General features: G+C 42.0%; 2 protein-coding genes and 5 non-coding genes across 7 annotated transcripts; 6 read left to right on the forward strand and 1 right to left on the reverse strand.

Annotated features, from left to right (window-relative positions):
• The first annotated feature begins 201 nt into the window (after positions 1 to 201).
• LOC120021476 (H/ACA ribonucleoprotein complex subunit DKC1-like) lies at positions 202 to 7,061 on the forward strand. The gene is made up of 15 exons (XM_038965251.1): positions 202 to 276; positions 1,349 to 1,407; positions 1,528 to 1,614; positions 1,964 to 2,055; positions 3,012 to 3,196; positions 3,310 to 3,374; positions 3,788 to 3,914; positions 4,011 to 4,141; positions 4,419 to 4,562; positions 4,674 to 4,794; positions 4,993 to 5,111; positions 5,339 to 5,442; positions 5,791 to 5,830; positions 5,975 to 6,127; positions 6,552 to 7,061. Exons 1-15 carry the CDS (start codon positions 225 to 227, stop codon positions 6,615 to 6,617), a joined length of 1,545 nt encoding a protein of 514 aa, XP_038821179.1. The 5' UTR covers positions 202 to 224; the 3' UTR covers positions 6,618 to 7,061.
• On the forward strand, positions 1,669 to 1,881 carry LOC120021933. Its single transcript, XR_005472568.1, has one exon. It is a non-coding gene; the product is annotated as a small nucleolar RNA SNORD17 (small nucleolar RNA).
• On the forward strand, positions 2,101 to 2,180 carry LOC120021925. Its single transcript, XR_005472560.1, has one exon. It is a non-coding gene; the product is annotated as a small nucleolar RNA SNORD83 (small nucleolar RNA).
• LOC120021934 lies at positions 3,505 to 3,715 on the forward strand. Its single transcript, XR_005472569.1, has one exon. It is a non-coding gene; the product is annotated as a small nucleolar RNA SNORD17 (small nucleolar RNA).
• LOC120021929 lies at positions 4,199 to 4,331 on the forward strand. The gene has a single exon (XR_005472564.1). It is a non-coding gene; the product is annotated as a small nucleolar RNA SNORA36 family (small nucleolar RNA).
• On the forward strand, positions 4,844 to 4,921 carry LOC120021924. The gene has a single exon (XR_005472559.1). It is a non-coding gene; the product is annotated as a small nucleolar RNA SNORD83 (small nucleolar RNA).
• Positions 7,021 to 24,096, reverse strand: LOC120021477 (55 kDa erythrocyte membrane protein-like). Its single transcript, XM_038965252.1, has 12 exons — positions 23,689 to 24,096; positions 11,917 to 12,045; positions 11,667 to 11,745; positions 11,405 to 11,490; positions 11,192 to 11,260; positions 9,985 to 10,181; positions 9,319 to 9,422; positions 9,100 to 9,180; positions 8,904 to 8,984; positions 8,604 to 8,806; positions 8,417 to 8,491; positions 7,021 to 8,239 (listed from the first exon to the last, which is right to left on the reverse strand). The coding sequence occupies exons 1-12, from the start codon at positions 23,809 to 23,811 to the stop codon at positions 8,063 to 8,065; spliced, it is 1,404 nt and encodes a 467-aa protein (XP_038821180.1). The 5' UTR covers positions 23,812 to 24,096; the 3' UTR covers positions 7,021 to 8,062.
• Positions 24,097 to 27,668: the final 3,572 nt, after the last annotated feature.

Here is a 27,668-nt window from a genome sequence, read left to right on the forward strand (position 1 = left end):
AACAGAACATTTGTTTTATGTTGTCTCGAGCGCATAGAATTACACATACTACCATCTTTGTTGAAACTCCGCTCGAGCGACGCTTACTGTTCGATCTACTTTTTCTCGTTTGGTTGGATTTGGAATGAACTATCGCGAGGCTTGGTGAGGCGGTAGGGGCTTTTTCTTGAAAAGTCATGCGTACTGAGCACGTTTCGTGCTTTCCGGGATCCCATTGAGCACACATGTTGTCCTCAAGTCAGTTGCACAGCAGACCGAAGATGGCGGACGTACAAAGTAAGTAGCCCTTGCACAGTCTAACAGTACTATCTTATTTCAAAGTAGCTAGCTACAACTGCTGTTGAATTTTAGGTGTTTGTTGTATAGGTTTTTTTCCCTAGGAAATTGTGAAATCCTACCAGCAGCACTGCACCCAACATTGAGGCATGATCAAACAGGCGGCCACGTTCCCATTAACTTCGCATGACCCATCGTAAACCATGTGGTTATCAAACTAGCTACACATAGCAGTATATTAATTGATGTATCTAGTTTAAGTTACCTGCGCATACTCCCGGATTGTGGTATTGCAATCATGCTGAATTCTGATGGTAAGATGCCTAGTTAACTTAAACCACTAAGTCGTCATAGGTAACGTAGTTACTAAATAACGTTAGTTGGCCCCTGTACACATCTAGATGGCAAGTAACTAATGACGTAGCTATTTAACTATCAACTAAGTACACGATTTTGTGTAACAGTCGTGCCCAACGGCAGCCTCGGAACTTTATCCTAGCTAACTAACGGTACGCCATTTTGTTAATATTCACACGCAACTAAAGGTTTCATCCAGACGCTGAATGAATGGTGGCCAAGTTCCGAGGGTGGCCACGTGGTCTGAAACGGTCCTGCGAATTCATTAATATTAACGACTTTAAGTTAACTTGCTTACTTGCAATATCTGAGTTGAATATGTGTCGTTATACACGTTTCTGTGACTGCGGACACCGTACATAATTGGGTAAAATTTACCCGTGAAGGCACATTTTTAGCACTAGCAAAAGTACCTCGTGTCGGCCACGTGGGAGCCCTTTGCCAATTAGAGTGTTGGTATGCTGATGAGACAGTTATTAGCTATCTATCAATTAGCTGGGTAAACTCAACGATTGAGTTTAGTTTTATTAGTCGTATTTACGGGATGTGCATGGGTATACATCGTCCAAAGAAGTGCATACAGTATGTACAAGTTTCTTCTCGACAATCCACTTCTGTTGAAAACGAGGGGGAATCCTCTAATATGGAAACGTCAGGGAACGAAACATGTTTGTTGCTGGAAAGTAACATTATCCCTTTGTTTTTTCCTTTCAAGTGAACTCTGCGAAAAAGCAGAAGAAGAAGGAAAAGACCATTGCTGTTGATGACGTTGGGGTAAGTCCTTACAGTAATTGACTGATGCACCAGTTCGCTACAAGCTTTTTTCACTGTTAGATTCAAATGGTATGAACATGGGTACATTTTTCCTAAATTCCTCATTTTTTGGGGGTACAGGATATTCAGGAGAGTGGAGATTTCCTCATCAAACCAGAGTCCAAAGTTGCTAGTCTGGACACATCTCAATGGCCTTTGCTGCTGAAAGTGAGTTTGGCTACTCTTGTACTGTCATCCATCTGTAAAAGCAGGATGCTGTTTTTGAAATGATGAACTTGTTTATCCATTCGCTGAGTGCTGCTGGGCCCTGGCCTTGCAGCCCCCTGTGTCTGTTCTTGACTCAGGAGGTTCAGCGGCTTGACTCTATGCTTTTGCCCCAGTGTTCTACTGGGGTTAACTGCGTTGGGGGCAGGTGTGCTGGTGCAATGGTTAAGGGACCGGCCACAACTAAGACGAGCATAAACTCCTGATCACATCCCTTCCAGTTACATTTGGTTATTTGTAAGGTAAATTCTTAATTCTAACTTATCCCTCTTTGACTCATTTTGTCATGCAGAATTTTGACAAACTCAACATCCGGACGGCTCACTACACGCCCTTGCCAAATGGCTCCAACCCTCTGAAGAGGAACATTCAGGATTATGTTAGGTAACTTTTGGTCTTTTATGCTCAGTCTTGTAAAACAGTTATGGAGCCACATGATGAATGTAAATAGATTGCACTAGCACTATATGCAAAGATGACTCCTTATCTATCACCCTTGTCTGATGGCTCCACTAGAGGTCGATTTTAATTAGGGCCTATTTCCAGTTTGGTAATCAGTAATCAGCTTTTTGGATGCCGATTATGGCTGATTACATTGTGATCCACGAGGAAACTGTGTGGCAGGCTTGACCACCTGTTACGTGAGTGCAGCGTCAAAGGGGCCTTGTGGCTGCAAGGAGCCACGGTAAGTTGCTAGCTAGCATTAAACTTATCTTATAAAAAACAATCCATCTTAACATAATCACTAGTTAACTACACATGGTTGATGATATTACTAGGTTAACTAGCTTGTCCTGAGTTGCATATAAATTAACAGGCACCGCATTGATTATCATCGAATCAGTCTACTTCGCCTGACGGGTGACGATTTAACAAAAGTGAATCTGCGAAAAAAGCACAATCGTTTCACAAATGTACCTAACCATAAACCTCAATGCCCTGCTTAAAATCAATACACAGATGTGTATTTTTTCCCCCTGCGTATTTAGTTCAAATAGATTAATGTTAGCAATATTAACTAGGGAAATTGTCACTTCTATTGCGCCCAGTGCAAGCAGAGTCAGGGTATATGCAACAGTTTGGGCCACCTGGCTTGTTGTGAACTGTGTGATGACTGTAATTTGTCAGAATTTTACATACATTGACGGTTGTGCAATGGAACAGCAATATTTATACTTAGGGTTGCCACCCGTTCGATAAATTACGGAACAGTTCCGTATTTCACTTCCGTATTTCGGTCGACCTCTAGGCTCTACAACCGATGCCCTTTTAAAATATTGAAGTGTCTGTGATTTCATTTTGCTCCACTTTAACCCCATCTCTATCCATGTGATTTTCAGGACCGGCTTCATCAACTTGGACAAGCCTGCCAATCCCTCCTCTCATGAGGTGGTGGCCTGGATCCGACGTATCCTGCGAGTGGAGAAGACTGGCCACAGTGGCACCCTGGACCCCAAGGTGACAGGCTGCCTCATTGTGTGTGTGGACAGAGCCACACGACTGGTCAAGTCCCAGCAGAGTGCAGGTGAGTCCCTTTGTATCCCCAACCCCTTCCTGCTCTGAATGTTTACTTCCTGATGGTGATGTAAACACATTAAGATTGGCCTCTCCTTACTACTCTTCTGCCGTCTGTTTCAGGCAAAGAGTATGTGGGAATTGTTCGGCTGCACAATGCTATTGAGAATGAGCACACACTTGCTAGGGTAAGTTCTCTTGTTGATGCAGTTTTTACTCCTAGCATGGTTCAGAGTTTGTAATTTAACTGTAAAAGTATGCTTCTGTAAAATTGGTGACTGCTTTTGTAATAATAAGTTACTGCCTCTTGACATGGATGTGAGATGATGAACGTGTTTATCCATTCTCTGAGTGCTTGCTAGGGTCCTACTTTCTCTGTGGTGCTCATGCCTGTTTTAGCCGTGAGTGTCTGCTGTGCCCCTGGCTCCACTCTGCCACCTCAGTGTTCTACTGGGGCAGCTTGTGGTGGGGAAAGGGGCAGGACTGGAGGGCCCTGCGATAACAAAGACGAGTTGACACACCTGATCACACATTAGTAAGGAAATTGGTGTCATACCAGTGTTGTGGGACATCGTGGGTAATCCTGCGCTTTTTTCTTTAGGGTATTGAAACCCTTACAGGAGCTTTGTTCCAGCGACCACCACTCATCGCAGCTGTTAAGCGGCAGTTGAGAGTTAGGACCGTTTATGAAAGCAAACTCATTGAGTATGACCCAGAGAGGAGATTGGGTGAGGAATCCAATTATTTATTTCCCTATGCTCAGGTAAAAAATGTTTGTCAGTGCTGCTGTTTTAGAGATGATGATTTAAACCTATTTGTTGCAGGTATTTTCTGGGTGAGCTGTGAGGCTGGGACCTACATCAGGACCCTGTGTGTCCACCTGGGGCTCCTCCTGGGTGTTGGTGGTCAGATGCAGGAGCTGAGGAGAGTTCGCTCTGGTGTTCTGGGAGAGAGGGTGAGTCTCGTACCTCTCATACTCATTTGGCCGTGTTTTGTCTGGTTACATGGTGAGGTCCAAAGTGTTGAGTTCGGTTCTGGGCCTCTCCCCAGTCCTGGTAATTATTCTTTGGCACAGAAATGGCATAGAGTGGCTCTGAATAGAAAGTGGACATGCCAGCCACTTGATTCCACTCTAGCCAACATGTTATGGGAATGTTGATACTTAGGCCTATGTTCTGCTTAATGTGTCATGTATTTTGAACTCATTCGATGTTGGAATGTGTTCTCTGCAGGACAATTTGGTGACCATGCACGATGTGCTAGATGCTCAATGGCAGTATGACCACAACAAGGACGAGACGTACCTTCGCAGAGTCATCTACCCACTGGAAAAGCTTCTAATATCTCACAAACGTCTGGTCATGAAAGACAGTGCAGTGAGTTCTTGTTTTCTGACTCTTAATTGACAGTCGATGTCATTTTCCAAGCGTGACCCTGTGTAGAGGACTGAACAAGTTTTTGAATGAATTGTATGATTTTCTCCCCAGGTGAATGCGATCTGCTATGGAGCAAAGATCATGCTGCCTGGTGTCCTTCGATATGAAGATGGCATTGAGATCAACCAGGATATTGTAGTTATAACGACCAAAGGAGAGGCTATTTGTATAGGTGAGCAATAGAAGTATGCTGTTCTGCAAAGCAGTTGCTTTTTCAAAAGGCCACATGATGATCTCATAGATGGCATTAGCACTTTGTGCAAAGATGACCTATTATCTATCACCCTTGACTGATGGCTTTAAAAAAACAAATTTCTCCATACGCATATTTATGCTCCCATCTCAAGTTCGTTTCCTTTCAATTTTCCAGCTACTGCCCTCATGACGACTGCAGTGATCTCCACATGTGACCATGGGGTGGTGGCCAAGATCAAGAGAGTCATCATGGAACGAGACACCTACCCCCGCAAGTGGGGCTTAGGTCCAAAGGTAATGCCTCTTGTGCAAACTATTGGTAGTCTACCCATTTACATTTGAGTCTTTTTAGCAGCTGCTCTTATCCAGAGTGACTTACAGTAGTGAGTGCATACATTTTCATACTGGTCCCCAGTTGGACTCATACCCACGACCCTGGTGTGTGAGCCACACGGGACTATAACAGTTTACGCTTTTAGTCCTGTATCAGGAAGATTCAAACTCTGATTTGTAATGAACAGGCCAGCCAGAAGAAGATGATGATCCAGAAGGGTCTGCTGGACAAACATGGCAAAGCCAACGGCAGCACTCCATCAAACTGGAAGGAGGGCTACGTAGATTACAGGTGTGAAACCAGTCTGGTAGGGGCCTAGATGGAGCAGTTTAGTATGCATGTTGTGATTCTAGTCAGCAGACAGTTATCCCTTTCTGGTCTGCCCTGTGGTCTCTGAGGGAGTCAGTCTGCAACATCAACTCTCGTAGCTCAGCAGAGATCTGGTAATGCATTCTGCCTGGCTGGCAGCTGAGCTGTGTGAACATTCATAGCTACTATTTTCCACCCATGTGTGGTAACTTGCAATCCAAATGTTTGTCAACAGTTGTTCAGTAGTTTGTGCATGTAGGTGCATTTTGTTAATCGGTCTTAAGGAATGAGTCTAATACAAAGAGTAACATGTTGCCTTCTCCATTTCAGTGCGTCCAAATCCAAGGCTGACGGAAATGGTGATGCAAAGGTATGCTTACATGAGTTGATACTGTGGTATTGATTGATTTGAAATGGATCAGTATTGGGACGCACTCCAAAGAAGGAATCGTTTATTCCATGTATGAACTTATGTGCATAATGAGATGGACTAAACAATGTCTCCGTCTTTCAGAGGAAGCGTGAAGACAGTGACAGTGATGCAGCAGCACCCTCGGCTCCTTCCACTCCGTCGGCAGAAGAGAAGAAAGAGAAGAAGAAGAAAAAGAAGGAAAAGAAGCAGAAACTAGAAGCGGATACGGAGGCAGCAGCAGAGACAGACGGAGAGGTGTGTTTCTGCTTCTGGTCAGAATGGACAGCAGTATGACCTTGTGGCTCTGGTCTATGCTCTGGTCACAGGGAGAGACATGTTGTGGTTTTCAGCAGTATTTTCTCTAATATACATCCAGTTAATGGAGTGCCTTGCCTATCACTGGTGCACTGGAATGTTTATATATCCCATGCAGAAAGTTATCCCTTTCCAACCTACTTGTTGTCTTCAGAGGGAGTCAGTCTGCTACATTATTGCAGGTGTTTTTCTAGCATGAGCATTTGGTCATGTTGGTTCCTTACATCTTCTACACCTATTTTGTTAGCAAAGTCACTACAGCTACACCCAACATGCCTCAAACTGCAGAGGGCATTTTCACTTAGGACACTTGAATTGCTTTAAACATTAGCCAAAGGAATAACAAATCTCTTCTTATGCACAGGTTGGTGAGAGTGCCAAGAAGAAGAAAAAGAAAAAGAAGAAGGAAGCAGAGGCAGAAACAGAGTGAAAAGCTTATGAAGCACACGGACAATGAAAGGACCATAGAATGAGTGCCTGGTGATATTTACCTAACGGATGCAATGGGTGCTGAAGAGGCAGCAGGCATAGCAAGAACCCAGCGTTTTAAACATTTTTTGTTAATCAAGTCTGTGTCTGGAATGGCTGCACATGGCCCACATGGATAATCATAAGGGGCTTGGACTAGGTAAGGCTTGTGATCACGTGGCTAATGGTTGCCATCTCAACCACCACGGTATGAACATGTTTTTGTACTCATGACAGTGACATTTAGTTTTGACATGTTTTAAGTACTCCCTGTGTTGACAGTATTCTCTGTGTGTACCTCTACATGAAATGCGATCAGTTTTTTTATTTTATATTGTACTGTAAATACAGAAACCAACTGTGATCATAAATTGTAATTTGAAATGAATATGCTTTTTTGTAACTGCCTTGGTGTCATTTTTCTACCCCGTTGCTGGGATCTCTGAGGTTATTTTCTCAGTGTAATGACTTGACGGATGGAGTGTGAATAATTTATTTAATTTCTTATTCGGACCTTTTGCACCAAATGAGTGATACTTCAATCAGTAATATGGAATGCGGGGGTTTAATGGTTTGAGAGTGCCTTACATCATGACATGAGGTATATATTTCTGAGTTGAGACCAGTACTGAGGTTGTCAACAAAATGATTCACTTAACATGACAGACATGACAATTTCATGTAGAGCACGTCTCCCTGTATTTTAACACATTACCAGGTATATTAATACAGCTATGCATAATTTCATGACTATTAATATTCAACCCAAGTTAAGGATACTGATAAACTTGTCAGGTAGTGGCAATGCGTTCACAGTAGTGGTCCACTTTAATTGTTAATAGACTAACAATCCTATCTGCAGCCATATGGTACCAATCACTTGGCACCTAAAAAGCCTGATTCACTAAGGTTTTACAAACATGTAAATTATCCCTTTGGTTGGGTTCATTATACTTTCTCTGAAATATATCTATTGCTTTTTGTTTTGCTTCTGTGTGAAACTTAGTTACAATTACATAGTGATTAGCTGCTATGCAAAGAATGGTGTATGAGTTACCGGGGTCTGTATTCACAAAGCCCCTCAGAGTATGCGTGCTGATCTTTTATTTTATCTTTAACTAGGCAAGTCAGTTAAGAAATTCTTATTTTGACGGCCTAGGACCAGTGGGTTCACTGCCTTGTTCAGGGGCAGAACGACAGATTTTTTACCTTGTCAGCTCTGGGATTTCATCTTGCAACCTTTCGGTAACTAGTCTGGCCATAATCTTTTCCCATTATGATCTAAAAGGCAGCTTATCTTAGATCAGCACGGTGAGACACTTTGTGGATATTGGCCCAGGTTTTGTGGGGGTGTGATATTGCACCAGCTTTTGTTAAATATATGATGGTTCTTCAGGGGTACACAGGTCAGTAGACCCAGGAAACAGGCACCCATTGTGGGGTGGAGGTGGCTTGCTCTATCCCTTCCTCCACTCCTTTCACACTCTCATCAATATCATTGTTAACCAGCTGCACATCAAAGAAGTGGCTGTAGCTGGAGAGGATGGCATCTGACTCCTTCTGGATCAACTGCACCGCTTCTGACTACAAGGAAAGGTACAAATGGTCAGACTACAAAGTCAAACTCCTGAGGGGTTCATCATCTCATTACAGACTGGAAATGTTGATACCGTAGTGTGACTGGTTTGAGAGCCATATTGCGAATGGTCCTTAATTGAAATAACCTTCATTCCTGGATGTAAGGAATGAGCAGTAGCGTACCTGAGTAGCTGAGTTGGTGGGTGCAATGAAAACCACCAGAGGTGCAAAGTCTGCCGTCCTCAAGAGTTTCAATGTCTGCATAACAAGAAAAAAGAAGCCAAACCACATTGTTATTCATCTGACATCTGAAACAAATACCTTATTCTGCTAACCTTGGGTTTGTGTAAATAGTTATTTCTATGCCTACCTGTGGTTCAACATCCAGCAGAGCGATTTTTCCTTGCTCATGGATCTTCTGGATAGTCTCTATTTTGGTTCCAAACATGAACCCCTGGAAGCTGCCATACTCCAGCAGCTCATTCCCAGTGATGCACTTGGTCATGGTGTCGTTGGAGATGAAGTAGTACTCCTGCCCGTTCTCCTCGTCCTTACGTGGGGGTCTGGTGGTGTCTGTTTTTTGCATCGAGCCACAGTTAATGGTGGGTTTGGGAAAACAAATTGCTCTCAAACCAGATAGAAGACCATTAGAAGTAAAGGCCCTACTTACGTGGTGCTGGGTAGGCAAACTTCTCTGGGTATTTGGTCAGCAACAGGCTTTTGATATGGCTCCTTCCTACACCCGGTGCACCTGCACAGAGAGAGGTTCAACTACTCACTTTTAGTGTGACAACCTCAAATATTGGGTTTAAAATTAGGTTAAAGGCAGGCAGGTCTCGCTTATGATGATCATATATGGAGCTTACCAATAAGCACCAAGGTTTTTCTGCTGAAGGCAGGGAGCCGAACAACCTCTTCATAGGAAATCACGTCCAATTGGTCAAAGACTAACAAGGGAGAAGAGAATATAAATTGCTGGTTTAGGGATCTAAAACAATGCCATGCAATGTCAAAAACATTATACATCTAGTTAGTATAGGTAGTTCTCAAGATTGTATTGGGTATAAACAAATGGCAAGTCTTACTAGAGCTGTGCTTGGCCAGATACTTGTCTTTGCACTTTTTCTTCTTTCCAAAGGGGCTGCAGGATTGGGTGCCCTCTGTGGCCTTGCTTTTACTTGCCATCCGCCTGGAGCAGAAAGGAGAGACTGGGGGTTACTCACACACTGAATATTTTAGAGCGGGTCTCAACTTAATGTTGAGAGTTAGAGTAATAGAATACACAAGGTGCATTTTTGAATTTTAGTTGTGCATCAGCAGTTTTTCTCTTGTTATGTCAGTCACTGACTCACTCAACAAACTAAATTAGGATTAGGATAAGGCCATCCCGATCCTAGGGATTTCAGTGCTTAAACATATTGATACAACAGCAGCTAAGATGGGGAGAAGTCTGTCCATAATAAAGCGTCACTCTGCCTTCTTAACAACACTATCAACAAGGCAGGTCCTACAGGCCCTAGTTTCGTTGCACCTGAACTACTGTTTAGTCATGCGGTCACGTGCCACAAAGAGGGACTTAGGAAAATTGCAATTGGCTCAGAACAGGGAAGCACGGTTGGCCCTAGGATGTACACAGAGAGCTAACATTAATAATATGCATGTCAATTTCAGTGCTTAAAGCAACGTTGAGGCAAAAGCTTTTTTACAGGTAATAAGAAGTGGGTGTACTCTCCTACTTTGTGTACTATTACCATTCTTGAAGTTCTGGGGAGGGGATGAGTCCAGCGAAATCGGCGGTAGAGCTGTCCACCCTGCCTTGCCACCAATTTGGGTCCTGCTTGTTAATGATATGAATGATGTCACCCGTTTTAAACTTCAGCCCTGCCTCTTTGCATGGGATGAGGTCATCTTTGGCAGGGTCGTAGTCAACCTGAGCCCTCATGTACATCTGTGGAGGAAGTAACACAGAACTGCTGCACACATAGAGATGGCTGAAATGACATGATGGCCTTTCTGGCAACTGGGAAATCATGTTCACCATCTGTGCATTGTGTTTGATATGTTTGTTGTAATGACGTGTAGCACTAGCATATGGTGCAAAATCGTATATTATTCTGAATTAACTCAGGAGATAGTACTCTGGCTCAGATTAAATGTACCTGTCTAAACAGCATCCTAGATGTTAGAGTTAGAGGGTAATATATCAGTTAATGGGTCAGAGATCCTTCCTGTGGTATGCTCTATGATGCAACACACAGAGGATCTAGCAGCATCCACAGGAGGGATTTGGTCTGTAAAAGGTTATTGTTTTGTATATATTTACCGTATAGTTTAGGACAGGCTACTAATCTATCAATTGGTAAAATGCTTAAAATTAGACTCTCATCACTGACCACACTATCTGTGCAATTATCATAATGCCTGGACAATGGACATGCTTCTGTTATTATGGAATTGACAAACATGAATGCTATAACACTGTTTTCCAATTAGTTTACATTCATAAATGAAACTCATTTCTCGAAATGTTGAATTATTATAGGTTGAGAGGCAGACTGTTGGGGGAGATATGATTGCATAATGTGACCAGCAGATGGCAGAGTGAAACGCTGAGCACTGCCAATGTGTTTCAGTTCAGTTCGCCAGTCTAACATGACTGATGATCTGTATATTAGACCATTAGTGGAATCTAATGGGTGTATAGTCATCTGTGTCTTTCATTGTCTTAAGGGTAGGGTTCGCCTGACAAAAGAACAAACTCAATTTAATCAAGAGAATTTGGGAGAAGACATGATTGGAGGTACAGGACGGTACCGTATCAAAGATGTGGTTACGCTTCAAGCATGGTATCGTAGAGCATGCAGTTGAAATTCGATTTCAGGGTGCAAAAAAATTATAAAATCAGTCCATTCATAAAGGGGAAAATGTGCAGATCCAATGGGTCATTTATTGTCTTACCTCACACACAGGAGAGCACCTTGGTTGGTTGGGGATGATTTTCATTGTGACTACTCCGTTGGTATCTTTCTGTAATGGAGGATGACAACCATTTTACTTACACTCCACACTATCAAAACTAGGATTGTGAGATTACAACATGTCACCCATTCTCTCAGGGGCAGAATGCTCTTCAGTATAATTTGTGTTAAAACAGAGATGGTAGCGACTTGCCAGGATCTTTTGTAGCTGGTCGACAGATTGGTTGGCCACACTCTTTCCATTGATCTCTGCTATTTCATCCCCTTCATTTAGATAACCTGGAGATGGACAACAAATTATCAGCACAGTACAGAGGATCAGTATGACCAAAGAGTGTTATCAGGCAAATAACTAATATCTATTTGCTACACAAGTATGGGAATACTGTTACTTTTCTAATACAAATTCATTACAATCACTTCAGTATGTCAGTCAGTGTGGTTGAGTTCTGTACCTTGTCTGTGTATCATGCCCCCATGTAATATTCTGGCCACAGTGCATTTCTGTTTTCCATTACATTTTAGAGTCACCCCCTAAAGGCAAAAAGCATGAGTCATGAAAACAGCACATGACAATCTTTCCTCAAAATGACAGATTGAGTCACTGAGAGATAGAGAGGAGAGATGAGGGAAATAATGGAGAGAGAAAGACAGAAAGGGACTGAGAGAGAAAAAAAGAGAGTAATTAGCATCTGAATGGTTTACCATGGGCTCTGAGGGATTTTTTTCAAATGCCACCTCACGCATCCTGGTTAGCTCAGTTCCGTTCATGTGAGCAGCACTGCCGTTGGTGTATACTTCAGCTCCCTTTGTCTCATAGGCTGGCATAAGGCCCTACGGAAAAACATGTCAACACTTAACATCAATAGGCATAGGAGATGGATTCATTAACATGGCTTACTGGGGTGAAAAACTGGGGTGAAAAACCCAATGTGCACACAACTGGAATGCACTTCTCCTATACAAAATGCAATTTTGGATTATCATCTTGGCAAAATGTCATAATCTGTCCAAAACATCCAAGTTTGGAAGGTTACTAGGTGTCAATGGTTGGCCCTATTACTTTTATAAATTGTGAGGCAGTGCAATCATGAAAATAATTTTTTATATCTCGTGCCAAGCACCCAAACAACTCAAAATGATAAATAATTGCCCGTTGCAGCAGTACAGCTACAATTAGTCAAATTTTGTGGGCTAGGAATAAATAAATAGATTGTTACAATGAGCTAAACGTTCTGATCATCTGATGTCACATAATTAAAACACTGGCATTTCCAGTGGCGTTATTAAAAGCTTTTTTCGTCTGCATCCCAACAGCCATGTTTAATTTGCAGTTTCAGCATCTGTTCGAGGTTAAAAATTAACTCCACATTTTCACCAGCTCATTAGGCAGGGACAACCCACGTCCGCTACTCTGGTACACAAAAGGTTGTCATGGCTACACCTGAGTGAAATCGTGTTAAGAAGAAAAGTATTGATATGAAAAAACAAATCCCTCATAAAGATGAAGACATACATTACATCCACAAATAACAACCCTGACTATTTGACCACTGTCTGGCTGTGAGAACACTGAATGGTGTGTAATGTCACTCAAAGGAATGTGGCCTTTACTGGTGATCCCTCCACTCCACCCGTTCCATTTCAACCAGGTTTGATTGAATCCAATGCCAAATGCTTAAGTACACCAAAAGTACACTATGTTAATGACCTTTTTATGACCATGAAATACCACAGCAGCAAATTCAAAACATAGATCCAAATGTACACCATGAGATTCTTTTAGTCTAGATTGGAGTCTTTCCTTTCCTTAATTCCACATAGCAATAATTGAAGTGGGACCTCCTGTGGGATTTGGCCTGTTCTGCTGTGTGGATGTCCCTCCATTACACATGCTTTTATCACATTAACGTAATCCCTTTTACTGCCCCCGGCCACATGGGCATTATCACATTGCTAGCCCTGCCAGGGATGAGTAAAACCACTCAGGTGGATGGCCATCAGACTAATCTAGCCCCTGTCTGTTCTGTACATGGACCCCAGGGTGACAAAGGTTACTTACCACCGTTATTGTGCAATAATGAAATTAAGCCTCTTATACTCCCTGTAGGAACATGCTGCCAGCTACGGCAGCAAAAGTTTGTTATCTAACATAGATACGTTTGATTATCTTTTCATAGATAACTGCTAGTGTTCCTTTACTGTTAGCGATCTCAGGCTGTATAGGGACATGGAAAGTAATAACATTAGTTCAGAGAAATCACAAGGTGACTTCGTCAACCATGCAAACAGAAACACCTTTTCTTTTTAGATGCGTTAAGAATGTGTTCAATGTGTTTGACCACACAATGCTGACACAAATTAATTTGCAGTGACTCTGGCAGCTTTGTTTTCACAGTTATCCGCTCACATAAAAATAATTAGGCCTATAAGAAGGGGGTAATCTGTCATAATCATTCTTTATATGAATGGAAATCAATACGCCAGTAGTTTTGTCTAGTCTAGTCAGATCCACTGGCTAAAGGAACGGGAGGTGGCGATGATGTCTTTGAGAGAAAACTACAAGGCCATAAAAATGATTAACAACTCCAATGGCAATGAGCTGTTACTTCCATCATCATAATTTCACAAAGGCATTTCCTTTATCTTATTTGTTTTAGTCTCTCCTTGTTCCTTGTAACTGAATGTACCCTCTCTCACATTGGACCCTCTCTCACTATATGTACCCTCTCTCACCACAGACTCTCTCCCACTATGTACCCTCTCTCACTATGTACCCTCTTTCACTATGAACTCTCTCTCGCTATGTACCTTCTCTCACTATGTACCCTCTCTCACTATGTACCCTCTCTCGCTATGTACCTTCTCTCACTATGTACCCTCTCTTACTATGTACCCTCTCTCACTATGTACCCGCTCTCACTACGGACCCTCTCTCACTATGGACCCTCTCTCATTATGGACCTTCTCTCAGTATGTACCCTCTCTCACTATGTACCCTCTCCCACTATGTACCCTCTCTCACTATGAACCATCTCTCACTATGTACCTTCTCTCACTATGTACCCTCTCTAACTATTTAATCTCTCTCACTATGTACCCTCTCTCACTATGTGCCCGCTCTCACTACGGACCCTCTCTCACTATGGACCCTCTCTCATTATGGACCTTCTCTCAGTATGTACCCTCTCTCACTATGTACCCTCTCCCACTATGTACCCTCTCTCACTATGAACCATCTCTCACTATGTACCTTCTCTCACTATGTACCCTCTCTAACTATTTAATCTCTCTCACTATGTACCCTCTCTCACTAGGAACCCTCTCTCACTATGTACATTCTCTCACTATGGACCCTCTCTCATTATGTACCCTCTCTCACCATGGACCCTCTCTCACTATGTACCCTCTATCACTATGGACCCTCTCTCACTATGGACCCTCTCTCACTATGAACTCTCTCTCGCTATGTACCTTCTCTCACTATGTACCCTTTCTCACTTTGGAACCTCTCTCACTATGTACCCTCTCTCACTATGGAGATGCCCAGGCTCTATTGTAACATCTTGTGTGGAGTCTTGAGAAAAATCCTGAGCTAGAGGGAAATTGACCCTGACCATATCCCCCCCTAAATTTGAATTGACTTCAATGCAAAAACACCATGAAAACACTAATGGCTAAGGCGCCTTAACATCTGCACCTTGTTTGTTTGGTGCAGCTGCAGCAGCCACTGGCACTGGCCATGGGGAATGGTGGAGACTGAGAAGGGTGTGGCTATTGTCACAGCAGCCAAGGGGGGCCAGAAGTAGAATGGATATGTAGCAGGCCCTGTCTGGGGAAACCTAATCATGCAGAGTCAGGATTCCCCCTCCTCTTCCCTTCACCGTGTGTCTGAGACGGAACAGAACAAGGTCACACACACACACACACACACACACCCACACCCACACACACACACACACACACACACACACACACACACACACACACACACACACACACACACACACTAGACTTTAACACCATGTGGACTAGCCTGCAGTGTTCAAGGAAAGCCTAGAGGTGTCTTATGGTCAATGTAAGTAAACATGTTGTTTACTTTGCAACATAATACAGATATTTACAGGACACCAGTACTAGGAGAGTAGAAATAGTCCCTGTCATCAATGTAGTACAGCTCTCTCTGGACTGCATCCCTCGATAAACTCTGATGAAATGACATCCCCACACAAGGGCATAGAATGCAGTAAAGAGTGCATAGAGCGCAGTATGCTGCTTGTCCACTAAGATGCACCAGTCCTGTAGGAGACACCTGGGGCTTAACAGTTTCACCATCATACAGACAAACAGGTTGAAGCCTTGAACGTTCATTACTCATATTGTTCAGCACACAGAACTGAGTCATAAAGAGACAGGGAGGGCTCACTCAGCTGCCAACAAATCCTCCTGCGAAGTGCTGACCCTGGTTGGACTGAGAGGGAAGTCACATGTCTAAAGGAAACCGTCAGACTTTGGTCTAAAGGTCAACTGGTATCATCTGGATAATTAATATATGTAATAGCAGAAAACAGCCGAGAATAGCAGGAGAACACACAGCACTGTAATGTATTGAATAAGCTGAACTTACAAAGTTGCAAAAACCTTTTACTTTCCAATGTTGTGTTAATGATAACCAAGGCACACATGGTTCCCACTTTTACCTCCCATAGTCTGTCCACTGGTCTAGGATTTTAAGATCACCTTTGTATAATTGACAAGCTCCAGGTTTCCTGAAGCTTTATTTGGAACTTCTGAAGTGAGGACCAAGGTTTTTTTTTTTGTTGAAAATCCCATTTCCATAGTTACAAACAAGAATCAAGAAGGTGTGCGTCTAAAGTGAGACATAAAAAGAGAGCTTACAGCCTTTCAATACCCAATAACCCCCTTTATCTCATATTGCTGAACTAGTCAAGGAGTCAGGAATGCAACATAGTATGATACGCTATCTGAAAAAACAGTTACAGGCTCCAACGTGCCAGGGTGGATTCAACTGTGCAGTTCCTTGGCACTCCCAGTCTCCCAGAAGAAAAACACTCTGTTCTTCTGTGGCTTCCTACTCCAACTGCACCGAGCAGTGTCAGAGGGTAGGGGGGTCACGTGATCTCAGAGTCAAAGAAAAACAAGCTGTCTTGAATTCTTGTTTTTTTTGTACAAGTGAGTCATTGGTGCTGACCCCTGATCTCATTGTGTGAACAGAGGCCTCTGGGAGTTGTAGTCATGCACCAGTGACCGACGCAAAGTATCTACGGATCAATGTAAGTAAACATGTTCACAAATGAAGATAGTTCACTCAGGCCATTTATCATTGAAAAAAATGGTCTGTTCCGGTATACTTAACTGGGTGTGTCACCCATAGACATCAATGCAATAGCAGCTAAGTCTGGTCTACTAAGTTCATTGACTTTAATTGAACCAGAAAAAAAACAGAGAAAAAAAACAGTGAGTGTGGTTTCTCGCTTCCTCTTCCATCTCTGAAGGAAGCTTGGTTATTGAAAGGGAAAAGGAAAAAGTGGGGGAGGGGTGTAAAAAACAACAGGGCCATGTTTTTTTACCAGACAGCTATAAGGCTCAGTGTTGTGTGTTCTTTCATTTGTCTGTGGTTCCCATCATCTAATCCAGTGTTGAAGATGGCTGTGAATACACCATTTGAAAGAAGAAGTGTTCCAGTGAAACAGGAACAGCACAATATTGCTAGACAAATAGTTTAAGGTGGAAACTGGATCTAATGTCTCTGTAACCCCCCCCCCCCCCCCCCCCCATACCAGGCCTCCCCACTTACCTAGGTAAGGTTAGGGTAGATTTCCAGCCTAGAACTATTGATCCACAAGACCTTGCAGGGCCACAGCAGTAACTAAGGCAGTACATATATCTGTGAGCCCCTCCCTATATCTTAATGTAAATGCTACTTAAATGGCATTCAAGAAATATGAGAAAATATCAGACAAGCTTTTGCCTACTGTCACAACTCCTACCGAAGTTGGCTCCCCTTCCTGTTCGGGTGGCGCTCGGCGGTCGTCGTCACCGGCCTACTAGCTGCCACTGATTTTTTCCTCCCCCTCCTTGTCTGTTTATTAGTTACACCTGTTTGTAATTAGGTTTATTAGTTGGGCTTTATTGTGCGGGATTGTTTGATGTGTACTGTTGTACATGCTGTATGTCACGGTTGTTCGTGTAAGTTGGTTATTTTCGGAACTGATTAGTTTCCCTGTGTTTTGGGGCATTTGTTTAAGTGGCGTCGTTTTCACCTATGTGGTGATTAAAGTAGTACGCTACTCTGAACTCTCTGTCTCCTGCATCTGACTTCTCCCTCCACTACACCCCGGGCATTACACCTACGCTCACATGTTCAGCTGTAGGCATTTTGTTTAGACAAGCTCATGTTGGATTGGGTCACACTTGTGTTTTGCTAAAACATATGTTTTTAGATGGTAATTACAAAGGCATAACTACAGTGTGCCTACACATTGTAACAGAGAATACATACTTAAAAACCCAATGCAGCTGTTTTTAAATCAATATACAATTATTTCAGGGTAACAATTAAGTACTTTACTGTAATTTATTTCCATTAAAGAGGGTAAAAATAGCTGTTTTATAGCCCCCCAAAATTTCTCAAGCAAGAATTTTGCTAGGACTGGCTGTGAGTGGTCTGAGTAGGGAGGGGGAAACTGAAAACTAGCTGTTATTGGCAGAGATGTTTGGAACTCTCTTTGTTATTGGTCTATTAACCAATTTTCCACATGGTGATGTCACCATGGAAAGCTGAAACTCCCACCCATGCAAACCTGCTGATTACAAGGTCCTGTGTAAATTGTATTTTTAACCAGCAACTATCAGGAATGACACTGATAAAATGTTTTCACACTTTTACAGTGTTAGTTTCATCAGCTGTTCTACAATATTATACAAAACACAGTCAACATATATTTTTAACTGCACTGGGGCTTTAACCAATGTAATGCATATAATCCCTTTATAATTAAAATATCATGTTTGAGGGATGTCAAGGCCAGCAAAGTGGGGTCATGTTTTTTGTTTAAATGAGGAGATGAGAGCATGGAATGTAACACAAGCACATTCACAATGTTCTAGTGTCTGTCTGTCCCTGTTTAATCCTATGAGTCCCACTGTAACGCCTCCGTGTTTTGGACTTCTAACTTGTTGTACCATTGGATTTGTCTATTTCTTCTGCATCTGTAGATACCAAACATTAGTCTGTGTGATTACGGGGGCTGAGCTAGAGTGGTGTTTGTGAGACAAGGACGGATCCCGAAGGGGCCCGTACTTTGTACAAAAAGTCTGTAGAGTCCCGAATGGTTTGAGCTACGAACTATTAAAAGCTATTGTCACTATGAAAAGCTGAGGCTGACGAACCTGCACATGTTCTGCTCTATGATGCTCACAAGCTATACAAGAATCGTTAGAAAGTAAGGGGTTCTTCTATAGAAGATCATAGGAAGTCCCAGGAAATAATGTCTCTAATTTTGCAATAAGCTCACATAGTTGCTGTCACAAAATCCAAACTTCATACAGTTGTCACTAACTAGTTGGATATTCATTTCCCATTGAGCAAACAATTTATGTACATACAGCATTCATATAAATTCCTTTTTATCAGGTTTTTGCTTTGGCGGACCTATTTTTGATTTATTTACATTTGTCAATAATATTCATGAATGCAACTGTTTATGTCAAATTGTTTTGTGTTCTACTTGCAGCCATGGTTGTCCTGAAAAGGACTTCATTGGCATGTAGCCTCGAGGTTAGCACGTTGGGCCAGTAACTGAAAGGTTGCTGGTTTGAATACCGGAGCCAACAAGGTGATAAATCTGTTGCTGTGCCCTTGAGCACGACACTTAATCCTAATTGCTGTACAATGGCGACCCTGGCCATGACCCCAATCTCTGTGGGTGTCTCAGGAGGAGTTGGGATATGGAAAAAAACACATTTCCATTACACACTTGTGTAAAACAGGACAAATATAAGCACCTCCAAAATGATTATTAAATATAAGGGCTGGACATGCTAAATGAAAGTCGGATAAATGAAAAGATGATTTTTGCTGGGGTCTAGGGACTGATAGGGTTAAACTGCACCAATGACACAGGGGTTTAGGATGGGATACATTGTGTGTTAGGCAGACGTAGCTATGTGTCTATTTATAGAAAGCTGCAGTTCTTTAGCCTGGATGATTAGGCTAGTCTCTAGTGAAACATGACTCAGTGTGTGGCAGGCAGGAGCAGGCTGAGTCTGCACACGTCAGGCGGGTAACACACACAGGAAGCCTTATTTACACGCAAGCAAATACAAACATACTGCACTCTAATCGATCTGGCTAGAGTCGCTTTTCAGTTCAGCTACAGACACAAAATACACACTTGCAGTCCAAGGCAAGCATCACAAAGATGGAAAAGTAAAGTCAATGTTGGACACACACACATACATGCAAACAATGAGACACCAGCACTCATCTCTACGATATTCCAGATCTCACAATAGATGCAGATTTCACATTTCAGCTTCTCGTTGAGGTACACTTTAACATGAGGCTCTGCACTAGGTTATTACACATGATGTCAGGGAAAGACTCCATGCAAGGCTTCCCTTCTCAGCACTCAACGTTTAACAATGTTAAAGTTGCTACTTCAATGTCACTTTCAGACATACTTTGTTTTACGTATCAATCAGGGGACATGTTTTCCTTTTTGGAAGTATCATGACTTCTTTCGAACTTGATTGGCTGACTTTCTCCCTCACTCATTTGCTCCTCCTTCACTGATCAAGCAGAGTGAACCACTGGAACCTATGTTATAGAGACATTGAACCACGGGTCATTTCCCGTTTCACACTGCGTATTTAAATACTGTATCCCTGACGTAGATCATCAGAATATTTCTACTACTGTACATTGTATTTTAATTACACTGTTTATACAAATCAAATCAAATCAAGTTTATTTTATATAGCCCTTCATACATCAGCTAATATCTTGAAGTGCTGTACAGAAACCCAGCCTAAAACCCCAAACAGCAAGCAATGCAGGTGTAGAAGCACGCTATACACACTGCATATTTATTCATACACTGGATTCTTGACATTGCTTACTCTAATACGTCTACTGCTGTACATATCATTATTAGTTGATCTTGTATCAATTCTCCTGGTGTACATACATATAGATTGAATTTGATTACTCCTACAGTGCTATTTGGCTTGTTAATCAGATTTATCCCATCGTTCTTGATTTCTTGTATTTTTTTCTGTCCATTACATTTTAATTGGTTGACATTTTACTGCATTGTTGGGAGCTAGTAACATAAGCATTTCGCTGCACCTGCTATAACACCTGCTAAACTGTGTACGCGGCCAATAAACGTCCATTTTTAAAATGTTTTTATTTAACCTTTATTTAACTAGGCAAGTCAGTTAAGAACAAATTCTTATTTTACAATGATGGCCTACCCCTCCAAACCCTCCCCTAACCTGGACGACGCTGAGCCAATTTTGCACCGCCCAATCACAGCCAGTTGTGATACAGCCTGGGATCAAACCAAGGATCGAACCAGGGTCTGTAGTGACGCCTCTAGCACTGAGGTTCAGTGCCTTAGACCGCTGCACCACTCAGGAGCCTAAAATAGAGGGGTGACCCATTCCTCAAGTAAATCCCATCAAACTCCAGGCAGTAGGGGCCCTACATGGCACTCGAGTGTGTTAATATGGGTGATTGTTAATAGGACAACTGATGGCTACAACCATCAAACTAGTAGTAATGTAATACATGTATCCTTATATTGATCAGTATTGCATCAATTCAGGCAATTTATCGCGATATGGATTTTTGTCCCTATCATCCAGCTCTACCATGCACCCTAACCCTAATCCTCTGACCCTGACCAGGCCTATTGTCCAATCATCACATGCCAAGAAATCTCCCCTTGAGGCAGACAAAGGAGAAGAGGGGCTTGTTCGTTAACCTCCTGCCTGCGTCGAATAGGTACACCTGGCTCTGCATTTCACCCAAGCAAGCAAACAAAGACAAGGACTTGAGAATGTCAACCTGATCTAGGGGACTGAGGGGATTAACAATCAGCCTGGGCTCGGCTAATCTACTACAGTAGTGCCTCATCAAGAGGCTGATAACATTAAGTCCTCACCTGTGGGGTTAAAGGTCCATGGTGAATTGTGTGGTTGGAATGGGATCATACTACTGCTGTAAGACCCTTAAAAGACACGTGAAAGTCTATCACAAATAATTAAGAAGACAGATGAAAATCCATATTAAAACATCCAGAGCAGGTGTCTCAGTTTGGAAAACATCCCTTGATGTAATTGCAGCTTATTATAGGAGCGTAACACATTGTTGAATTGAGATGCTGTACATGGTCAACATATGTACATGTCTAAACAAGTGGAAAGAAGTGTTAAAAACAGTAGTAGGCCTATACTGTCTATGAGTACCAATGTCAGTCCCCTCTTCTAAAGGATACAACTACCCATTATGTAGACATCACATGTATCTTCCCTATTGCTGTGAAACTGTTAACCTGTTTCCTCTATGTGCCTGGTGTGTGGTTTCTGTTCCTTGTTAGAGAAATAGCAGAACTGAATCTTACTTATTACGACTTGTCTGGAACAAATTAAGATGGGATTTGACAAGCACTGAATTTTTCATGATGCAGTAATGTCTTGGGAGTGACCTAGACTGAAACTTTGAACATGTGCATGACATAGGTGAAATTGCCACATGTCCCCCCCAATATTCAGGTCAAGTCGACCCCCCCCCCCCCCCCCCCCCCCCCCCCTTGTTATAAGTAATGGCAGAATGTGTATAATTGCAGGAAATTAGCTTCAACGGTCATATTTGGGCTCGATGTTGACCGGTCCAACTCCTACTTCTCAATTTCCAAACAGAAATGGAGTGTGCCTTTGGTGGTTCAGTGATGTGTAATTCTGGTAATGCGCACCGCGACCGACGTAGCTAGTTTGCTAACTAAGCTAGCCACTTGTAGCTAGCCAGTAACTCCTCCAGTATGTGTTGACGTCATTTCACAGCATTTGTTTTTGGATGGAAGCTGTAGAGATCAATAAGATCTGTAACCAAATATCTTATTCATCACCTTTTTTTGTTGTTGCATTAAATGACCTGGTATGAAGGTGCATTGGTCAGTTATATGACTGTACGTTTGTTTATGTGTAACTCTGTGTTGTTGTTTTTGTGGCACTGCTTTGCTTTATCTTGGCCAGGTCGCAGTTGTAAATGAGAACTTGTTCTCAACTGGCCTACCTGGTTAAATAAAGGTGAAATAAAAAATGTATAAAAAATATATAGTTTAAAGCTGTTACTCTTGCGTTTTTGCCCAAAGTCGACCTTTAAAGTACCTGTCCAGTGTTTCCAGATTTTTATGAAATATGCCTATAATTAATTACAATATGAGTGAAATAGTTTTCCTTCCAAAAAATGGTAATTAAGTATGTTAAAAAGCAGCTTTTCTGTTGTGGGTGGGTGTAGTCCAACACCAGAATGGTGTGGGCTTATACCGGTCATTCAAAATATTCATGCGAGTAGACCGCTGATTGGCCAGCTCAACTTCCTCAGGAGGATGACGCCATCCTCTATGAGGAAATAACAAGCATTTTTTTAAAATGGTCTGCTTGAGATACAAGTTTGAGGTGGGTTTATTTAAGTGTTTTTTTCTACAATTTATGCTTTGGCCACAAATACGAATATAGGATGGGTCAACAACATTATTTGGGTATGAGTTAACAAAATATTCACTGGACAGTTACTTTAAAACCGCAAAATGTTCTCTTAGCCTCATGGCAACATTTGTAGAGTAGCAGAACATTTGCTTTAAATCTGCAAAATGTTCTCTCATCCTCATGGCGAAATGTGTAGAACAGCATGAGATGAGCAATAAAACTACACATTTTTCTGCATTGTGCATTGTTGAAATGCAAGAAGTAACCGTTTTCCTAACAACATTATTTGAGAATGAGTTAACAGAATATTCACTGGACAGTTACTTAAAAAATGCAAAATGTTCTCTCTGCCTCATGCCAAAATGTGTAGAGTAGCAGGGAATTAGCTTTCAAACTTTAAAATGTTCTCTCATCCTCATGGCAAAATGTGAAGAATAGCATTAAACCTATATTTAATCATGTTATGAAAAACACAAAAAGCACATGAACACCAAGATGATCGTCTTAAACCGGGTTGTATCAGCGCTGACCAGCGCATCCTCTTACCCCCTGCGTCTTAAACTGATGCAATGAAGTTGATGGACACATCTGTATTGCTTTACAACATAACCAAGGAATGAATGTAGGCTACAGCCTTCCATATAGGCGTATAGTCCTACTGCTTATCTGATTAAGACATTTTCTATAATTATATTATTATGGCAATCGTATGAATGTATTGTAGAGTAAACCGCTTACCTTTTCCGGCTTTGGTTTATTTTGGAGGAGCTGCTCCAGGTACAGGTCGGAGAGGGCTGTTCGAGCGCTGTAGTCCCGCTCAAGTATGACAGCAGGTTCGTTTTTATTGGATTTTAAAGTCATTTTAACTGGTTAGCAAAAAAATAAAAGTGAACGTGATGCGCCCTTGTTCAAGGTCCGCAATAGGCTGGTCCTAGGTGTAGCAGGGCAAGGGGAAATGAGTGATAAGGAACCCTGGCGCTCTGATCAATTGCTGTTCTAGGTTAAAGTCCGTGGTTTTGATCAAGACGGAGGTAGCATTATTGCATTATAGGCTGCAAGGACACAGCTGACAAAGCAAGAAAACATTCCAGTGCTAAAGGAGGCTGGCTCAATGCAGCTTCCTCAGTGGTAGAGCTCTTACGTGCTGCTGAGGGCAGAGGGGAATACGCTACGAGAGGCTACCTTCATGCATAAAGGCGGTATTACAGCGTCACTGGTTTTTACATATGAAACACCTGGGAAATGTCGTACACCAGTAAAGACCACTTCAGCCTAGAAGATACCCCTCAAAAATTGTGTTTTCTTCTAATCTCGACGCAGTGTCTGCAGACACCATAGAAGACAGCCAGACACATATCTATGGAGCGATGTACACTGAAAACTAGACTGAAACCAATAATGCTCATGAAAGAAAGTTTAAGGTGATGAACAGTAAAATCATGTTTTTCATGAAATTAGTAGATATTTGGATTAAACTAGATCAAAGTATGATGACCAAAGTAGGAAAAATGACTGTTGCTTCTACAAGTTACTAGTCCCCTCCCCCATGTCAAACACCTGGATTCAGGAGGCAGGATTATTAAAGGAATAAGGTGACATCATTGCAAAACAAAATGACATAATTGATGCAATTTCAGTGTTGTTTGAATTGCTTTGTGTATCACCACATTAGCTTGAGGTGATTTTACTGCAATACTGCTTACTGCATCCACATTTCTTGATACAGTGCCTTCAGAAATTATTCAAACCCCTTAACTTTTTCCACATTTTGTTGTGTTACAGCCTGAATTTTCAATGGATTAAATTGAACATTTTTGTCACTGGCCTACTACACAATACTCCATCATTTGAAAGTGGAATTATGTTTTTCGAAATTATTCAACCCCTTTCTTATGGCAAGCATAATTTTTAATCACTACCTCATCTCTGTACCCCACACATACAATTATCTGTAAGGTCCCTCAGTCAAACACAGATTCAACCACAAAGACCAGGGAGGTTTTCCAATGCCTCGCAAAGAAGGGCACCTTTTGGTAGATGGGTCAAAAAAAGCAGACATTGAATATCCCTTTGAGCATGGTGATGTTATTAATTACACTTTAGATGGTGTATCAATACACCCAGTCACTACAAAGATACAGGCGTCCTTCCTAACTCAGTTGCCGGAGAGGAAGGAAACCATTCAGCGATTTCACTATGAGGCCAATGGTGCCTTTAAAACATTTACAGAGTTTAATGGCTGTGATAGGAGAAAACTGAGGATGGATCAACAACATTGCAGTCCCTCTACAATACTAACTTAATTGACAGAGTGAAAAGAAGGAAGCTTGTACAGAATACAAATATTCCAAAACATGTTTGCAACAAGGCACTAAAGTAATACTTCAAAAATAATGTGGCAAAGCAATTCACTTTTTGTCCTGAATACAAAGTGTTATGGTTGGGACAAATTCAATACAACACATTACTGAGTACCCCTCTCCATATTTTCAAGCATAGTGGTGGCTACATCATGTTATGGGTATGCTTATACTCTTTAAGGACCGGGGAGTTTTTCAGGATAAAAAAGAAACAGAATGGAGCTAGGCACAGGAAAAATCTGTGAGGAAAGCTGCTTTTCACCAGGCACTAGGTGTCACGACTTCCACCGAAGTCGGTCCCTCTCCTTGTTCGGGCGGTGTTCGGCGGTCAACGTTACCGACCTTCTAGCCATCACTGATCCATTTTTCATTTTCCATTGGTTTTGTCTTGTCTTCCTTCACACCTGGTTCCAATCCCATCAATTACATGTTGTGTATTTAACTCTCTGTTTCCCCTCATGTCCTTGTCGGAGATTGTTTGATTGTATGTGATGTGTAAGTTATGTGTTGGTGTGCGACAGGTTTTGTACCCACTTTTGTTATTTTGGTTTTTGGAGTTTTGTCAGCACTTATTAAACGACTCCGTTTATACCAAGTTCGTTCTCCTGCACCTGACTTCCCTGCCACCAACACGCACCCATTACACAAGGAGATTAATTCATCTTTCAGCAGGACAATAACCTAAAACACAAGGCCAAATCTACACTGGAGTTGCTTTCCAAGAAGACAGTGAATGTTCCTGAGTGACCAAGTTAAAGTTTTGACTTAAATCTACTTGAAAATCTATGGCAAGACCTGAAAATGGTTGTCTAGCAATGATCAACAACCAATTTGACAGAGCTTGAAGAATTTTGAAAGGAATAATGGACAAATTAATACTTTCTGAAGGCACTGTAGGCGTTTCAAAGAACTGTCAGTCAACGCTAGCTCATTAATTCAAGCTCCCCGCCCACTCAGCCTGTCTTTTCAAACTTCCTGTAAGTTAGCCATACATAAAAAAAAAATCTGTATTTCTATCCCCCCAAAATATTATGAGTGATATTTTAGTCACTCTAAATACTATTTTACATGGGATTCAGAAAGATTGTTTGGGACCTTCAAAACATTTGCATCATATAGCCTAGGCCTAATAACCATGGTATATGCTACTGGTGAAAACAGCCAACTTGAAGCAGCTGCTTATGTTATTTGAGGTAAGAAAATTATAAATATGCCTAGGATATGAATAAGTGTAGGTTAGCCTACACAAATGTGCCCCACACTAATAAATAGTTAGTGACAACCGATAGTGGAAGCTAGATCTGCACTGTCTTCTATTATTGATTTGCCCAGCCGGTAACACACTCGTACAGCATCCTCCATTTAAGATGCAAAGGCATATTTTTCCTTAACTAGCTTTAATGGCAAGCCATCTTAATAAAACACCATTTTCCACCACCATTTTCGGATATTCGGACAACTTAAAATGTTGCATACCCTTGGCTGAACATGGTGTTTTTTGTGGTTTATTAAGATGGTACAGATGTTTTTTCTGTTTTTATTCCAACAGCCCACCATTAAAACTAGTTATGGAGCGAAATTATGCCTTTGCAGCCTGAATGGAGGAAGCTTTATGTACGAGCCGGTCCACGGGCGACATGAGTGTATTACAGGCTTGGCACATCAATCGACGACGATAGTGCAGATCTAGCGCCCACTATCGGCTGCCTATGTTAATAAATAGTGTGATAAATAGACCCTATGATAAATATCTCAGTAAGTGTGTTATGAAACATTACCAAGGATTTCATGAGTTTACCAAAGTAAGCCTATTTGAGGGCCTATAGGGAGGAGGTCAGTGATCTGTCAGTGTGGTGCCAGAACAACAACCTCCTCTCAACGTCAGCAAGACAAAGGAGCTGATCGTGGACTACAGGAAATGGAGAGCCGAGCACGTCCCCATCCAGATTGATGGGGGTGTAGTGGAGCGGGTCGAGAGCTTCAAGTTCCTCAGTGTCCACATCACTAAGGAATTATCATGGTCCACACACCAACACAGCAGTGATGAAGGCACGACAACGCCACTTCGCGCTCAGGAGGCTGAAAAGATTCATCATGGGGCCTCAGATCCTCAAAAAGTTCTACAGCTGCACCATTGAGAGCATCTTGACTGGCTGCATCACCGTTTGGTATGGCAACTGCTTGGCATCCAACCACAAGGCGCTACAGAGGGTAGTAAGTACGGCCCATTACATCATTGGTCAGAGCACCCTGCCTCCCAGATCCTCTATACCAGGCTGTGTCAGAGAAAGGCCCTATAAATTGTCAAAGATTCCAGCCACCTAAGTGATAGACTGTTCTCTCTGTTACCACACAGCA

Source organism: Salvelinus namaycush, chromosome 26, assembly GCF_016432855.1.
Source record: "Salvelinus namaycush isolate Seneca chromosome 26, SaNama_1.0, whole genome shotgun sequence".
Taxonomy (NCBI): domain Eukaryota; kingdom Metazoa; phylum Chordata; class Actinopteri; order Salmoniformes; family Salmonidae; genus Salvelinus; species Salvelinus namaycush.